At 44.7% G+C, this 15,894-nt stretch overlaps 1 protein-coding gene across 1 annotated transcript in view; it reads right to left on the bottom strand.

Annotated features, from left to right (window-relative positions):
* Nucleotides 1-14,023, bottom strand: part of PARP14 (poly(ADP-ribose) polymerase family member 14) — a 49,057-nt gene extending 35,034 nt beyond the window's left edge. The window contains exons 1-4 of the mRNA XM_064290427.1: nt 13,798-14,023; nt 9,229-9,362; nt 8,271-8,304; nt 790-1,041 (exon numbers count right to left, since the gene is read on the bottom strand). Of these exons, the coding sequence (XP_064146497.1) occupies nt 790-1,041; nt 8,271-8,304; nt 9,229-9,362; nt 13,798-13,984 (607 nt within the window). The 5' untranslated portion in view covers nt 13,985-14,023. The remainder of the gene's footprint in view (nt 1-789; nt 1,042-8,270; nt 8,305-9,228; nt 9,363-13,797) is intronic.
* Nucleotides 14,024-15,894: the final 1,871 nt, after the last annotated feature.

Raw genomic sequence — 15,894 nt, 5'->3', positions numbered from 1 at the left:
AAGCACTTCCTCGTTCCTGCCTATGTGAATGCCCACAGCTGTAGAGCTAGGCTTCCTGGGTTCAAATCCCAGTTTTTCCATTTATTAGCATCTCTGAGTCTCTGTCTCCTCAACTGTAAAGCAGGGATAATATTAATAATGTCATAAGGTTGTTGAAAGGAACAAATGAGTTAATACACATAACGAATTTAGCATAGTACCTGACTTACAGTAAGCACAATATGAGTGTCTGCTAGTATTATTACCTTTCAGTAGTCCATTTTGGCAACAATGAGCAATACTTACTTTTCCTAATGAGATAACACAGATGAAAATGCCGATTCTACAACCTGGAATTGCTCTAATAACCTTACAGAGTTTAGATTTCTTTTTGGTTGTGGTAACACACACACTTTCAAGAATTCATATGATAAAGTTCCGTCATATAATAAGTATACCAGAATGTGGTTTCGAAACAAATTTCCTTCTCTTTCAAAATAACAAAAAGCATCTATATTAACTTAGGATCCTCTTAGGAGCTACTTGAAAGAGTCAAATTTTCAGAGATGTTCCATTAGCTGGGTATCCCAAATCTGACTCATAGCAACCCCATAAGACAGGGTAGAACTGCCCTATAGGGTTTCCAAGGCTGAAATCTTTATAGAAGCAGAATGCCTCATCTTTCTCCCACGGAGCAGCTGGTGAGTTCAAACCACTCACCTATTACCAGCCAAGCACTTAACCACTGCTCCACAGGGCTCCTTCCCAAATCCCAAGGAGAATGGCCGATGGAGTGTCACTTGCTCTTACCTATGTGTTTTTGGAAGGTAACTACAGCCACATGACAATCTCGTACTAATTCCACTTGAAAGTCACTGTTTCCTGACAGGCCACTTATATTTTCCACCAACAGTGTTAACATAATGTCAGTCACATTTTCCTTGAGATTTTCAAATGCAACCAAAGATGGAATATTCTCACATTCTTCTGGGGTGTCTTCCATGTTTTCAGCTCTTCTATTGAGAGAGAGTTTTATATCCCGTTCTTCTGACACATCTGGGTCTAGGGAGGCAGAGGGGTACAAGATGTTATATTATCTACCATGGTCTTAACAAAGCAAGCTATTGTAAGACACTGCTCTCTGTCCTTCCCAATGTCTTTACTAGCTCAGATAAAAGCAAATCTTGGAAGCCTTTCTGCTTTACTGAATTAAAAATAAAATACAGCACTTAAAGGTTTTTTATTATTAGGTTAAGTTTGATTTTATTACACCCTTTCTGTCTTGTCTCTCTGACAAACCTGCCTTAACCTTCAGAGCACTTGATACCTACTTCTTTTTTTTTTTTTTTTATTGTGCTTTAGGTGAAAGTTTACAAGTCAGTCTCTCATACAAAAAGCCATACATGCCCCGCCATGCACTCCCAGCTGTTCTCCCCTTAATGAGACAGCACATTCCTCCTCTCCACCCTGTATTCCCCGTGTCCATTCAACCAGCTCCTGTCCCCCTCTTCCTTCTCATCTCGCCACCAGACAGAAGTCACCCACATAGTCTCATGTGTCTACTTGATCCACGAAGTTCATTCCTCACCAGCATCACTGTCTATCTTATAGTCCAGGCCAATCCCTGTCTGTAGAGTTGGATACCTACTTCTAACATAGCACCATGTTATAGTTTTTGAATTCAGATTCTAAAACTCAAGGGTCATGTTAATTCATCCTTATACTGCTCGGACATGGTATATAGTTTGGGACATGGTACATAGTTGAGGCCAAAAAATGGTTGCTGAATTGGAGATTTACTGCTTGGTCCACTAAAGGAAAGCAAAAACGTCTGATGATGGATGTCATCTAATACATTATACTCCTGAAAAGCACTACATTCCTATCACTAAAAAGAAAAAAAGATACTTGTAGTGACTGACTAAGGAATACATGTGGAAGATAAAATGCCCTAACAATCTGTATGTATACATCAAGTTCACTGAATGACAAACACTCTACCTTGTTTTCCATCAGTCTATGCTTGTCCACTGAAGTCTGATGCTTATACTTGGCCTTCAGACATTCTATGAGCAACTATTCAATTATGTTCAAGACACTGGACGTTTGGAGAGGGGTGAACACAAAAACCACCAGATGAGGATATCTGCCAGTGATAGGTTAATACCCATACGCCTACAAGGAAGGCCAATTAATACAACTATTATTCAAATTTACGCACCAACCACTAAGGCCAAAGATGAAGACACTGAAGATTTTTACCAACTTCTGCACTCTGAAATTGATCAAACGTGCAATTAAGATGCATCGATAATTACTGGTGATTGAAATGTGAAAGTTGGGAACAAAGAAGAAGGATCGGTAGTTGGAAAATATGGCCTTAGTGATAGAAAGGATGCTGGAGATCGCATGGTAGAATTTTGCAAGACCAATGACTTCTTCATTCCAAATACCTTTTTTCAACAACATAAACAGCGACTATACACATGGACCTCACCAGATGAAATATACAGGAAGCAAATTGGCTACATACATGAAAAGATATGATGGAAAAGCTCGATAACATCAGGCAGAACAAGGCCAGGAGCCAACTGCATAACAGACCATTAATTGCTCATATGCAAGTTCAAGCTGAAGCTGAAGAAAATTAAAACAAGTCCAAGAGAGTCAAAGTACAACCTCAGGTATATCCCTCCTGAATTTAGAGAGCATCTCAAGAATAGATTTGACACACTGAACACTAATGACCGAAGACCAGACGAGTTGTGCAATGACATCAAGGACATCATACAAGAAAAAAGAAAGAGGTCATTAGAAATCAGAAAAGATAAAAACGGATATCAGAAGAGACTCTGAAACTTGCTCTTGAAAGTCCAGTAGCTAAAGCTAATGAAAGAAATGATGAAGAGAAGATTTCAAAGGGTGGCTCTAGAAGACAAAGTAAAGTATAATGAAATGCACAAAGATCTGGAGTTAGAAAACCAAAAGGGAAAAACACGCTCAGCATTTCTCGAGGTAAAAGAACTGAAGAAAAAATTCAAGCCTCGAGTTGCAATATTGAAGGATTCTATAGGGAAAATATTAAATGACTCAGGAACCATCAAAAGAAGATGAAAGAAATACATAGTCACTGTACCATAAAAAATTGGTCGATGATCGGCCATTTCAGGAGGTAGCATATGATCAAGAGCTAATGGTACTGAAGGAAGAAGTCCAAGCTACACTGAAGACATCGGTGAAAAACAAGGCTCCAGGAATTGATGGAATACCAATTAAGATGTTTCAACAAATGGATGTCGTGCTGGAAGTGCTATGGCAAGAAATTTGGAAGGCAGCTACTTGGCCAACTGACTGGAAGCCATATTTATGCCTATTCCAAAGAAAGGTGATCCAACCAAATGTGGATATCATCAAACAATATCATCAATATCACATGCAAGCAAAATTTTGCTGAAGATCATTCAAAACTGGCTGCAGCAGTCTATCGACAGGGAACTGCCAGAAATTCAAGCAGGATTCAGAAAAGGACATGGAACTAGGGATATCATTGCTGATGTCAGATGGATCATGGCTGAAAGCAGGGAATACCAGAAAGATGTCTGCCTGTGTTTTATTGACTACGCAAAGGCATTCGACTGTGTGGATCATAACAAACTATGGATACCACTGCAAAGAATGGGAATTCCAGAATACTTAATTGTGCTCATAAGGAACCTATACATAGATCAAGAGGCAGTGGTTCAAACAGAACAAGAGGATACTGTGTGGTTTAAGGTCAGGAAAGGTGTGTGTCAGGGCTCTATCCTTTCACCATACCTATTCAATCTGTTTGCTGAACAAACAATCTGAGAAGCTGGATTATATGAAGAAGAATGCGACATCAAGATCGGAGGAAGATTCATTAACGACCTGCGATATGCAGATGACACAACCTTGCTTGGTGAAAGTGAAGAGGACTTAAAGCACTTCTGATGAAGATCAAAGGCTACAGCCTTCAGTACAGATTATACCTCAACATAAAGAAAACAAAAATCCTCACAACTGGCCCAATAAGCAATATCATGATAAACGGAGAAAAGAGTGAAGTTGTCAAAGACTTCATTCTACTTGGATCCACAATCAACACCCATGGAAGCAGCAGTCAAGAAATCAAAGGACGCATTGCATTGGGCAAATCTGCTGTAAAAGACCTTTGTAAAGTGTTCAAAAGTAAAGATGTCACCTTGAAGACTAAGGTGCACCTGACCCAAGCCATGGTGTTTTCAATTGCCTCCTATGCATGGGAAAGCTGGGCAATGAACAAGGAAGACCAAAAAGAATTGATGTCTTTGAATTATGGTGTTGGCGAAGAACACTGAATGTACCATTGCCTGCCAAAAGAATGAACAAATCTGTCTTGGAAGAAGTACAGCCAGAATGCTCCTTAGAAGTGAGGATGGTGAGACTTTGTCTCACGTACTTTGGATATGTTATCAGAAGGGACTGGTCCCTAGAGAAGGACATCACGTTTGGTAAGGTAGAGCGTCAGCAAAAAAGAGGAAGACCCTCAACAAGATGGATTGACACAGTGGTTGCAACAATGGGTTCAAGCATAACAACGATCATGAGGATGGTGCAGGACCAGGCAGTGTTTTGTTCTGTTGTACATAGGGTCGCTGAGTCAAAAGTGACTCTATGGCACCTAACAACAACAAGGAACTTATCAATTTTCTAATGGAGGTGTACAAGAAAAATGAGAAATGGAACTGACATTTTCAAAGGTTCCCTGTGGCACGGTAAAATGCTGTGTGCTCATCAAATAATTTGGCAACATGTTCCAGACTTTTATAGTTAAATTCCTGGAGTATAGTTCACATACCTAATGGAATGTGGGTGGAAGTGGTGAACTCCACTTCCAGGCCTGGCCAATACAGGTCTCCCTTTTATGAATTCTCATTCTCCCCTGCAGTGGCCTTGGAGGCCACGTACTAAAGATAATGGTGTCAGATAATGGAAAGACTCTGCGTTCCTGAATGACTGGGTGAAGCTGACTATACTCCCCCATCACCTCAGCTTCTGACCATGTTAAACAGTGATATGAGGGAGAAATAAAGCTTCATTGTTTTAGGTCACTGATTTTAGGGGTGGTTTGTTACAGAAGTTACATTATCTTGACAAATACCCTTATTATTTGCTGCATATGACACCATACACACACTTATGCCAAATAAAAAATAGTTTAAGAATTAAATGACAACATAAAGTACATTAAATGAGTCACGTATGACAAAGCAGAGTGACTACGAGGCTGGGAGTGAAGCTCTGTGAGTCTAACCCCTGACTCTGACACTCTTTAGCCATGTGACATCAGGCAACTCTCTTGATTAGAAAATGAAGGTATTAAACTAAGTGAACTGCAAGAGTCTTTCCAGCAATATAGTTTTATAACCCTATCACTATTAGTAGCTTCATCACAAGAGACTCTTGGTTAACTGCCAAGCAAAGAGCATCGACAATCAAGCTAAGGGTCCAAGAAAGAGTGATAAACCGGTTGTGCTGGTCTGGAAAGGCTTCAGAGAAGAGAAGAAAACTGAGCAGTTCTTAAAGGATGGTCAGAATTTAGATAAAAGGAAGCAGACAGCAATGTGAGCAACAGAAGCAAAAGTAGAGTACCTTGAAAACTCTAAACTATTAGGAAATGTCAATTTGACCAATGTGGTTCAAAAGGACTTATGTGTACAGATGTAAGAAATGAGGGCAGAAAAGCAGGTTAAATTCAGAATGGGGTCTGGACTTTATCCTACAGATGGTGGGGAAGGTGAGTCATGGAAGGTTTCTGTATAAAGGATGACAGGCTATTTAGCGATAGTGCAATGGACTGGTCAAGTTTAAAGAGAAGGATATCAGATACAGAGGGATCAAGCACAGAGATCCTGCCACACTGGATTTATGAGGTTATAGGGAGGGCCTGGGGTGAGGAAGGAATGGATGAGAGCCATTTAAAAAAATTAATTGATAGATCTCCTTGACCAACAGATTTGAAAGCTTAAAGAGGAGAGATTAGTTGTATATTTCAGGAGAAATAAGGAAGCCAGAAGAGGGCACGGATTTGGGAGGAAGAAGACTTGGCTCTAATATATTTTCCAACAGAAAGTTCCAACAAAAGGTTTGGAATTTAGAAGGGAGTCCAGCCTGGAGATATAAATTTGGAAATACCAGAATTTGCCAACTGTAAGTGACCGATACTTTTCTGCTCTCATGCTTATCTCTTCTTCCGGTTCTTCCAGTTGTTAGTATCCACCTGTCAGGTCCCGGTCAACCGAGCTTAGCCTGAAACAGGACGCTGGCTCAGGGCTCCTATCTCCTGACGTTGGTGTGTGCCTTGTCCCCGTGCTGTCAACGCCCACAGATTCCTCAGTCTCCAACTTTCTGCTTTGGGTTTCAGGCATGTCTAGCGCCCAGTCATGGTGCTGGACCCTCTGCTTTCCTCATACCTGAGATACAGAACCTATTAAATAACTACCTTCTACCTTCATTTTGCTTAGTTCTGAAAACTGTCTATTTCATTCCAATTAATTTCCAGAGTGCTGGGCTTAGGGCCATTGTCAGGATTCAGTACTGAGCAACCATTCAACAAAGGACCGCCTCTTCCATCTCTTTTGTTGTCGTTGTAAGGTGCCACAGAGTGGGTTCTAACTCACAGTGACCCTATGTACAACAGAACAAAACACCGCCTGATCCGGCATCATCCTCACAGTCATTGCTAGGTTTGAGACCACTGTTGCACCCACTGTGTCAATCCATCTCATTGAGGGTCTTCCTCTTTTTCGCTGACCCTCTACTTTACCAAGCATAACGTCCTCCTCCAGGGACTGGTCCCTCCTGATAACATGTCCAAAGTATACGAGACAAAGTCTTCCCATCCTTGCTTCTAAGGAGCATTCTGGCTGTACTCCTTCCAAGACAGATTTGTTTGTCCTCCTGGCAGTCCAGGGTATATTCAATACTCCTCACCAACACTATGATTCAAAGGTATCAATTCTTCCTGGTCTTACTTACTCATCACCCCTCTTTCGCATGCATATAAAGTGACTGAAAATATGGTTTGGTTCAGGCACACCTTAGTCTTCAAGGTGACATCTTTGCTTTCGAACACTTTAAAGAGGTCTTTTGCAGCATACTTGCCCAATGCAATGCATCATTTGATTTCTTGACTGCTGTCTCCATGGGCATTGATTGTGGATCCAAGGAAAATGAAGTCCTTGACAACTTCAATATTTTCTCCTATTTATCATGATGATGGTTACTGATCCAGTTGTGAGGATTTGTTTTTTTCTTTATGTTGAGATGTAATCCATACTGAAGGCTGTAGTCTTTGATCTTCCTCAGTAAGTGCTTCAAGTCCTCTTTGTTTTCCAAACGTACCTATCTAGTAGTTTTGCCAAGTAAAACAAGTGCCATTTTCAAAGAAAAGAAAGTTACAAAAAACTAAACATATTCTCAAGACCTTCAATTTTAAGGTATAATACACATTTTTGGAATTCCTTTTCCCTAAAATTTGAATATATGTATTCGTATCACTTTATCTGTTGCTCAGCTCATTCAGCATAGCTCATCATTTTCTCCCCCTTTCTACCGGCATGCTTAGCCATAAAAACTAGTCACTTCTTTAGGAAATGTCAAATGGCACAACAGGCCAGCCCTCAGTCCTAGTTAAGTGGCAGAGCCAAAACAACAGCTACTAGGCTGTAGGCTGTTTCCTGCACCAGATGGGATGAGAAAAGCCATGGTTGCTCTGGAGGACTGCGCCCACATCCTGTCTCCTGTACTCAGAAAGCTTTCGTCCACACCGGGGTCACACCTGCCATTTGTGGCTCCAGAGGACAACATCCTGCACACTCAGTGCTCAGACAGCAGTGCTAACCGACTTAGCCACACCCAGCACCCCTGACATGTCACGCCCTTGCTTCTCCATGCCCAGGTAGGCACAGGTGGGCTCTAAATGTCATTCATCACCATCTACTAGGCACCCATCTGTCCTGCTCTCAATTGCAAGGTGTCTCCTAGTCCTCATGGAGAACTACTCCCTCCCACTCTTCTGACTTGAGTTCCTAGGAGCTCCTGGGCTCCCCCCATGACCTTCCTCTGCACAGCTGGCTCAGACTATGTCGATGACAATGCCCAAGATGTCTCCAAGCTGGGTAAATCCTGCCTGTGGAGGTCAGGAAGAGAGGAGTGACCTCCACAAGTGCCTTCTTTAATAAAAGCAAAACTGTCGGGGAATGTCAGAGTCATCTCAACTGAGACTTTACCTGGTTCTCTGGCATCTTCATTGGTGTTGGATTCCTGAAATCCAAACAACGTAAGGCAGCATTAATAAATTACTAATAACTTCTTTACATTAAGAAAACGTCCCTGGGACCAACAGGGAGATGTAGGGTAAACAGAAACTATGAAAAGCTCTGGCAATGATGCTGTTGAATGCATCTGAAGCTATATGTAGTGACATATCCACTCACTGGTCATAAAAACCATTAGTAAAAATGAGACACACATAACAGATACCCCAACTAATACCAAGTATCTGGGATAAGACCTAAATCAGTTTAGCTCATTGTTTTTCCCCATTTAACATTTATTGCTTGTTTACTATATAACAAGCACAGTGCTGTGAGCCCTGGTTGCACAGTGGTTAAGAGCTCTGCTGCTAACCAAAAGGTCGGCAGTTCAAATCCACCAGCTGCTCCTTGGAAACCCTATGGGCAGCTCTACTCTGTCCTACAGGGCCGCTATGAGTTGGAATCCACACAACAGCAATGGGTTTGGTTTGGTTTTGGCTATCCTGTTCAATCCTCACAACAACCCAATGAGATAGATACCAATATTACTCTAACAACTGAGAAAATCATTACTACATGTAGTATGGATCACTGTCCCCTCAAAACGATGTACAAACATCATAAATAAAGCAAGTTGCAAGCGATTAAGCACCCAGAAAAAATAGATCCAAATTTTTACATTCCAAACCTCCATTATTTTAATCTCCAAATCTTGACTTTTTAAAAAGCATCTAAAATCAAACAAGTGTCCCTTTCTCAGTCTTCCCACACCTACCCATCACCTTCTTCCTCCCTCCTCATTCATGTTTCTCATCTCACTCCAGTTGGGTTTATACCTCTCAGTCCACTATATTTTTCTCACATGATTCCCACCCCCACCCCTTGGGAGAACATGTTGGTTCCCTTCCAATCACTCCTCAAGTTTACTTACCTCTGTCGGAGTTTCCCTCCCAGAGACATCAAAGTTTTCATCTGGGGGCGTTGGCAACTGAACAGTTAACTTGAATGTTCCTTTTTCTGGCCATACTAACTCATGGTTCTCTCTCTCCAGAACTTTCTGCCGAACTGAAATGTCCAACAACAACAAAAATCAAGCAACAAGCAATCTGTATTCACAAGATTATTCTATGATTTCCATAGGCTTTCTCATCATCAATCAATAACTTGGTCAGTTTCCCAAGAAAGACTCTATGTAGTGAAAAGAGAAGGCGTTTAGCAAGCAGACATGGATTTGAATTCCATCTCTCTATTTATTTTGTAATCTTCAGCAGGTTCCTTACTGCTTAAGCCCCAGTCTTCTTGTCTATTAATAAGGTTAGTGAAGACTACCCCATAGAAGCGTTATGTGGATTTAACTGAAGAAACATTATAAAGAACTAGTTAAGTACCTGACACTTAGTAGGCACTCAGAAAGGTAGGAATTTTTTACTCTACAGTGAAATAATTAAAGCATCCCTTATGCAGAGCCAGTGAAGATCAGGTACTGGGGCCTGGCATGATGCCAGTGGTGTTTTAGGAGGGTGACTTGGATAGCCACGAGCATTGGTGGTAGAGGGACTGGGGGCAGGAGCCTAGTTTAGAAGCTGTTTCAATAAATAACTTAGCCTGTGGTGGCACAGTGGTTAAGAGGTCAGCTGTCAACCAAAAGGTCGGCAGTTCGAATCCACCAGCCACTCCTTGGAAACTCTATGGGGCAGCTGTACTCTGTCCTATATGGTCACTGTAGGTCAGCATTGACTTGACAGCAATGGTTTGTTCTTTTTTTTTTTGGTTTGGTGGTAATAAGAGCCTTATAACCACAAGGATGATAGTAAACGGAGCAGAAAACAAGGGATGGAAAACGTTTTACAAAAGAAGAATTAGCACATCAGGCGGCTGGGCTGTAGTGAAAAAACAGGACAGTCATCAGAAGAGTACAAAAACCTGGATTCAAATTTCAACTCTGCCACTAATTAGCTGAGTGACCACAAGGAAGTACCTTAACTTCTCGTGAATCAGTTTCACTTTAAAGGAGGATAATAAAGTCCATAGAGCAGTGTCTGTCAATGTACATCGTAAAACCCTGAAGAGCTATGCAAATGTAAGTTAATTGTAAGGAGCAGCCAGAGAGAAGAAAGGAAAATCAGTGTATCTCAGATGGTGGAGTTCAGGGTAGCGGAGTTTAAAGGAGTAGGCGTGGCCAACATAGTCAGATGGTGCAAACAGATCAAGGAGAGGGGATTCTCTGACAGTGCCCTGTACTGTCCACGTGTGGAGCTCTGGCATGAATGCTGGGTTACCTTCTTGGATTCTGATACGGTTGGCTTGATGACGCCAAGGATATGGATCGGAATCTTTCATAAAGATTTCATGACAGATTTCCCACCTCAATTATCCATGAAGGGGTGGGGACGTGGGACCTTATCTGGATATCGACTCAAAACAGGCCTCAGACACAAGCTGAGAAGGAACTCCAAACTCTGGTTTCATTCTTTATGAGGATGGCAGATGTTTTCCCAGGAACTCCTGAGGGGCACTGCAAGCTACAGTGAAGACTAAGGACTGATAACAACCACAAAACCCAAGGCGAAGTGAAATTTTATATGCCAAGTTACCAAGAGTCACAGAGCTCAGTGTCGCATTCCTTTTATTATTCCCTAAAACCTAAATCAGTGGCTATCGGTTCTGATTCCTGGCAACCCCATGCGTATCAGAAAAGAACTGTGCTCTATAGGGTTTTCAATGGCTAATTTTTCAGAGGTAGATCACCAGGTCCTTGCCAGGCTGTTCTCCGACTGTGCGCACGTATGTGGGCACAACTCTTTCAGGGGAGCAGGTATAGCAACACCAGTAAGTGAGTGTGGACGAGAAAGTGAATCTTGGAGGAAAAAGAGCTGAAGCTCTCATGTCCAGCACCCTGATCCCTGTGGACAGTCTCTCCTGCACCAACCTGAGATTTAACTAAAATTGCATTTGATTTTATTGAAGAAGAAAATGGGTTCCTTCAACCCCAGGAGACCAACGCATTATTCTGGAGCAAAATTAGGACCAGAAAGAATGATAAAACGTACACATCTGAAGCAGGGTATTAAAACGCTCTAAGTGAACTTACACTCAACTTTTCAGAAATCCACTGAACGATATAAAAATGAGATACAGCTGCCTATTACTTTGTGTCTGCTAGGCTCTAATTTCTACAGAGAAGTGCTGTTCAGCTCATTCTTACATGAATATGACGATTACATGAATAAAATTGTGTTACACTATAGGCCTGCACCCATTAAGGCCACTTCTGGGGGCAGAGGAGAGAGGGGAGGGTGTCCTCGGCAGGGAAGACAAGAAGAGAAGAACATATTTCCTAGGTCCGCGAGGGCCGGTCAGTCAGTGTATCCGTTAGTAAATTCTCGGCAATGTGCTGAGAAAGTGGTTCCTCAAATAGGAAACTGAAACTGAACAGGGACTTTCCATGCATGAGACGTTGGACCTTAACAGGTTTTGAGTTTAGTTAAGTTTCGAGTCGTCTTATGCCGGGGGCTCAACAATTACGGACCATTGGAACAGCCAAGGGGTAGAGGAAGAGGGTGGTGGGTTGAGAGCTGGGAAGGAAGAAAGTCTGGCAGGAAGACTGAAATCATTTCCACTTTGGGAGGTTGGCATATAATTATTTTATATTTATTTATATTTTGTGCTGTTTGCACTTTTATGCTGTTTGTAGTTTCTATAATTATCTCCTTCTGTGTTCCTCCAGGGCTGTCAACAAACAACAGAGATTATTAGACTTTGGAGTACACCAGGGTCACCTGGAGTGCTGCCGGTTCAACCCACAGATTCCAACGCATCCCACATCGACTATACCTGAATATCTACAACAGAGCTGGGAGTGTGCATGTTTACTCTGCTCTCCAGGTCATCGGATGCAGGTGATTTGCACCCCCAGTCTAAGGGCTACTACTGAGGACAACGGGATTCTAAAGAAGGAAGAGGTCTCCCTAAGAGCCAGGTCCATAGTGATGTTGACAGTTGGAATCAAAGCAGGAAAACCCCTTGTGGAAAAGTGAAACCCAGGGAGAAGATGACTTCCACTAGGGCCCTTGACAGCACTCTTCGAAGAAGCCAATGCTTGGAAAAATGTGTACTTCCTGTTCATAAGGCCATGTGAGCCAAGCAGGTCTCCTGTCCCCACTCTCCCTCACTTCCTTCAAACCTATCTCTGTGCCCTCTCCTCTTTCTGTTCCATTTCTTCCTCTTGGATTCCTCCAGTGGCATTCCAGTTGCTCTCAAGGCCTTCTAAGCCTCCTGCCCTCTCCTGTGGCCCAAATGTTTCTCCAAGTCTGGCACCAAGGAGGCAGGATGAGGGATTGTCCACATCCTCCAGGTGCCTGACAGATCACGGCCTGTCTGTGAAATCGGGGTGGAAACATGCCCACTCTGGGAGCAGCAGCAGGTCACTTGCCTGCCAGTACAGCGGGTGTTTGGAGCCAGTAGATAATTGGTGGGCTCTTGTCCTTCCCCCTCCCGAATGGAAATGGCAGAGGAAAGACGGAACTCAGCCACTTACTGCTTGTAAGGAGGAAACTTTTACCCCAGAGCTCGGAAGTCCCAACCCACGATCAACCCAGATCAACACAGAATGTCACCGCTGGCTCCCTATCTTGAGGCCACCCTGGGAATGAGGAAAGAGGCACCCTCAACAGATGCTCTGTGGTGAGAAACAGCACGGCCGCAGTCCTCCACTGCGAAGGCCACGGTAATGCCTCGGTACTTAACCCAGACAATTTGCTTCTGCACCTGTCCCACGTGGCCCCCAAACCACTAGAATCTCCATAATCCATGAGGGATCCCCGTGATCCTCAGGTTTCTTAACCCCTTTCCTTGTTGTTGTTGTTCTTGTTGTTAGGTTCCGTCGGGTCGGTTCCGACTGATACCAAAACCAAACCAAACCCACTGCCGTCGAGTCGCTTCCGGCTCATAGCGACCCTATAGGACAGAGTAGAGCTGCCCCACAGAGTTTCCAAGGAGCGCCTGGCGGATTCGAACTGTTGACCTCTTGGTTAGCAGCCGTAGCCCTTAACCACTACACCAGCAGGGTTTCCCTTTCCTACTTCACCTAAAAGTAATCAGGAAAAACGAAAAGGCGTAAAAAGGGAGATGGAAGAAAACGCAGAGCGGCCTGGGGTTAACCCAGGAGCTCCGCGCGTGTGGCGCGTTTGCCCGGCCCAGGCTGCCCTCGGTGACCGGGTAGGGGCGGGCCGGCCTCCCGGATGCGCTGGGCCTCTGGGCCCGACAAGCTCGCTAGCGGTTCCGGCGCCCCCTCGAGGCCGAGCCGGGAAGTGTCGCTCAGGGGGAACGGCAGCGCCCCGGGTGCGCCCCGCGGTCCCCACGGCCTTCTCCACTGCTGTTGTCTCCTGGGGACGGATTCTCCCGCTGCGTGCCCCCACCCCAAGTTTCCCCCTGGGGAAAAGCTCTGCTCCCCCCCTCAGCACCCACCCCTCGCCCCCGCCGGGCCCCCGACGCCCCTTACCGTCCTCCCGAAAGAAGAGCGCCAGGAAGGCGAGCGGGTTCCCCGGCTCCTCGCGAATCACACACTCCCCGCCTCCGGATCTCTTCTGGCTCTGGAAGTACACCTGCAACTTCATGCGCAGGTTCTTCGGGGGGTCGGGGCCCCAGGACCCCTCGACCAGGAGCGGGAAGGAGTCACGCGCAGCCATCCTCAGCTCTGCGCGTCCAGGCCGGACTGCCGGTCCCGCCCCCAGATCCCTCTGATAACTTGACCTCCTCTTTCGCTTTCGTTTCACCGAAAACCCCTCCCTGGCCTTAGTTTCTGCCTTTGGCTGTAAACAGCTGACCTCGGGTCGGACTGGTCACCTCAGTTCCTCACGCGCATCTCAGGGCCACAGAAAGGTGGGTTAATCCTTTGGGGCTGACCATGGCCACTTGCTGGCATCGCGCCTCCATCCCTTCACCTGTGCACCGCGGTCCCCTAGGTTGGACGACACCTTCCTGCTTAGGACACTCTGCCACTCACCCAAGCCACTGCTGACAACGGCAGCTTTGGGCCACCGGACCTTGCGCAAACACAAAGACAGCTTCATTTTTGCTGCAGGTCGACGTTTCACAAGAAATAAAATGTCACGTAAACTACAAAAAAACCCTTTGGAATATTCACTGCCCACTTATAGGTTTCTTTCAATAATCGATGTCATTTTCAGAACTTTGCTTTCCCTTTTGGGGAGTTTTGTTCCCTGATCCTTTAATACTATAGGTCTAGAAATCGGGGCAGGGGGTGCGGGGACACAGACATTCGCCAATTACTAGAGGAATATTAACTAGGTGCCCAGCACTGGAGATTGAGTCAACAAACTGTCCCTGCTGTCACAGAGCTGACGCTGCTGTGGGGGACACAGAGAAGTTCTAACAGTGGAACCAGTGCTCTTGGAAGGTGTTCCTGGAACAAATTAGGAGGGGCTCCTAGCCCACGTGTGGGGGCTGAGGGAGGTGACATGTAGCCTGAGATCTAAGAATGATCAGGGAACACACTTGGAGGGCTGAGAACTAGGGAGTGCCATGACGTCATGCGCTTGTAGCAGGATCACTGGCTGTGTGTGGCGGTGAGAGGGGGGACAGTGAGGCCAGCAAGAAGGCTACTGTAGTGTCCCAGGTGACTAATGGGGGTGACTGGGACTAGGGTGCTAGCGGAGGAGGATCAGGAAGGGGTCAGATTCTGACGGAGCTGGAGAAAAGTGGGATGCAGAACTCAAATTCTAGTAAAAAGACCAGACTGAGAATGGAGGGACCCTGGATCACATGACCCCCTGGAATCTCTGTTAGCCGCAAACTAAAACCATTCCCAAAGCCAACTCCTCAAAGATTAGACTGTACTATGGGGTTTACGGGGATACGACTTAATGAAACCCTGGTAGCCTAGGGGTTAAGAACTACGGCTGCTAACCAAAAGAAAAAGATCGTCAGTTTGAATCCACCAGCTGCTCCTTGGAAACCCAATGGGGCTGCTCTACTCTGTTCTATAGGGCGGCGCTATAGAGTCGCTATGAGTCGGAATCGACTCCACGGCACTGGGTGGGTCATGAGTCAGAATTGACTCGAGGGCAACGGGTTTTGGGTTTTATAAGACATAAAATGATAATCGTAAAGAGCGCTTCTTAGCTCAAGTAGATAAAAAATGAGACTAAATTGGGCAGCCCCTTTCCGGAGGCGAGATGAGAAGGCAAAAAGGAACACCAGCTGCTTGAACCCATGCGGGAAATTTGAGGCGGCAAGGAGGAGTGTGCCGTCACATTACAGGGGGATCAGCTAGGGTCACATAACAACGTGTGAATAAATTTTTGTATGAGAAACTAACTTGAACTGTAAACTTTCTTAAAGCACAATAAAAAAATAAAAAAAAAAGAACGGGTCAGATTCTAAACTGACATTGAGGGCAGAGCTTGAAGGAGGTGGGCAGTGAGAGAAGGTGAAGCTTGTGGATAATTTCATGGTCATACGTGGATGGAGAACGTTAGTGGCATTTACCAAGATGGGAGGATCAAGGAATAGCCAGAGACGTGGGAGGGAAGCCAGGAATGTGTATGTCCTTGACCCAGAATAAGAGAGCCTTTCA

This window comes from Loxodonta africana, chromosome 1 (assembly GCF_030014295.1).
Source record: "Loxodonta africana isolate mLoxAfr1 chromosome 1, mLoxAfr1.hap2, whole genome shotgun sequence".
Lineage (NCBI taxonomy): Eukaryota > Metazoa > Chordata > Mammalia > Proboscidea > Elephantidae > Loxodonta > Loxodonta africana.
Note: the sequence above shows the minus strand (reverse complement) of the source record. Positions and strands in the feature narration are given on the sequence as shown.